Below are 2071 nucleotides of genomic sequence, written 5' to 3'. Positions count from 1 at the left end.
TTCAGACGCTTGGCGATTAGTTCGTACTTATGACCGTGGCTGGGTCCCAAAGTCAGGCGGTCCCTTTTTTTGGTGACCTTCAGTGAGACAAAGTCAATAAGGGAAGCCAGATTCGCTTTTAACAACCAGGTCACGAGCCTACCAACTGCCGCGATTCACTTAACGTCGGGCGATGAGAAAAGTCGTAAAATGGAGGGGGGCACGGTGGCAAAAGCTCCCTTAACCAACGTCTCACTTAAGGACAGAATTTGGGGGCTCCGTTTGTGGTCGTAAGTCGAGGACTACCTGTACTAATCGAAGAGGAGATTTGTAGCTCGGGGTTGAACCGTGGGGGCCCTCGGGGGCTCTCTGAGTTGGGTGGTTTCTTACAGAAAGTGTTTTCCTGACCTAGCGCCGTTTCATCCTCAGGGTTTGGTGCAGGTTTCTACTTGCAACACCCAGCCCTGATGATGTTACCTAGCTGGGTAGTAAAACGTCTGCAAGGAAACCAAGCGTCAGAGAGCTCCCAGGACACCCCCAGAATTGATCCCTGCATCCCCAAGTGTGCGAAGGGAAACGGGAAACGGTCCATGCCGGGGGGTCCACTGGGCCACTAGAGGGGGGCGGGGGGGTCTCGATGGCTTGCTAGAAGGATGAACGGCCCGGTTAAGCAGAGGAGGGGACGGGTAGGCCTGGGGTGGGGTGGGGGGGGAGAAGCTGGGGGGAAGGGGGGGGCCAGGGAGTGACTTTGGGAGAGTTGGGCGTCTTGTAGCTTTCACTGTTTGCAAACCTGCGAGAGATTGGGAGCCTAGGGGGGTTTGGGGGGAGGAAGCCAGGGACGCTCCCACGGACCCCACGGGCCACGGAGGAGCGCCCAACCTGTCTGGGGTGGGGGGGTGAGTGGGGGGGTGGGGGGGTGGGGAAGCTGGCCCACCCCTCAAAACATGCCCCCTTTCACCAAAGTGCCTTTGGCGCCGTTGGGTCTCTGCAAAGAGGAGAGGACGCTGGCGAAGGGCCCCCCTAAGGAATCCGGGATGGAGGCGATGGAGCCCGGACCCCCAGCCCAGCCCTGGCCGGGACCCGCTGGGGCTAAGCCGGGGGGCGCCGCGCCCTTGTTGCCCTCCGGCCCCGGCCCGCCGGCTCCCCCGCCGCCTTGAGCCCCGGCCGGGCTGGGGCCGCCGCCTCCGCAGCTGGGCGCCGGGTTGGGGTTGGGCCCCGGCCCGCCGGTACTGTCCGGGTCGGTGCTCTTGGCTTCTTTGCTCTCATCGTCCCGGGACGGGTCGGATTTCTTGCCCGACGAGCCGTTCTTGGCCGCCGCCGCCGCTGCCGCCGCCGCCCGTTCCTGCTTGCGGAATTTGGCCCGCCGGTTCTGGAACCAGACCTGGAACGAGAAAGAAAGAAAGAAAGAGAGAGAGAGAGAGACAGAGACAGAGACAGAGAGAGAGAGAGAGAGAGAGAGAGAGAGAGAGAGAGAGAGAGAAAGGGTGGGAGGGAGGGAGGGAGGGAGGGAGGAAGGAAGGAAGAGAAGGAAAGAAGGAAAGAAAGAAAGAAAGAAAGAAAGAAAGAAAGAAAGAAAGAAAGAAAGAAAGAAAGAAAGAAAGAAAGAAAGAGAAAGGAAGAGAAAGGAAGGAAGAGAAAGAAAGAAGGGAAGAGAGGAAGGAAGGAAGAAAGAAAGAGAAAGAAGGAAGGAAAGAAAGAAAGAGAAAGGAAGAGAAAGGAAGGAAGGAAGAGAAAGAAAGAAGGAAAGGAAGAGAGAAAGGAAGGAAGGAAGAGGAAGGAAGGAAGGAAGGAAGACAAAGAAAGAAAGAGAGAGAGAGAGAGAGAGAGAAAGGGTGGGAGGGAGGGAAGAAGGGAGGGAGGGAGGGAGGAAGGAAGGAAAGAAAGAATTAAAGAGAAAGGAAGGAAGGAAGGAAGGAAGAGAAAGAAGGAAGGAAAGAAAGAAAGAGAAAGGAAGAGAAAGGAAGGAAGAAAGAGAAAGAAAGAAAGAAAGAAAGAAAGAAAGAAAGAGGAAGAGAAAGGAAGAGAAAGAAAGAAGGAAAGAGAGGAAGAGAGGAAGGAAGGAAGAAAGAAAGAGAAAGAAGGAAGGAAAGAA

At 55.8% G+C, this 2071-nt stretch overlaps 1 protein-coding gene across 1 annotated transcript in view; it reads right to left on the bottom strand.

Annotated features, from left to right (window-relative positions):
- Positions 1–916: 916 nt before the first annotated feature.
- The window catches only part of PHOX2B (paired like homeobox 2B), a 14316-nt gene continuing 13161 nt past the window's right edge, over positions 917–2071 (bottom strand). The window contains 1 exon segment of the mRNA XM_070948774.1: positions 917–1360. Coding sequence (XP_070804875.1) covers positions 917–1360 — 444 coding nt within the window.

The sequence above is a fragment of the Pituophis catenifer genome, unplaced genomic scaffold (genome assembly GCF_029215685.1).
Source record: "Pituophis catenifer annectens isolate HBS135680 unplaced genomic scaffold, rPitCat1.0.hap2 SCAF_8, whole genome shotgun sequence".
Taxonomy (NCBI): Eukaryota; Metazoa; Chordata; class Lepidosauria; order Squamata; family Colubridae; genus Pituophis; species Pituophis catenifer.
This window is presented reverse-complemented; position numbering and strand designations above follow the sequence as displayed.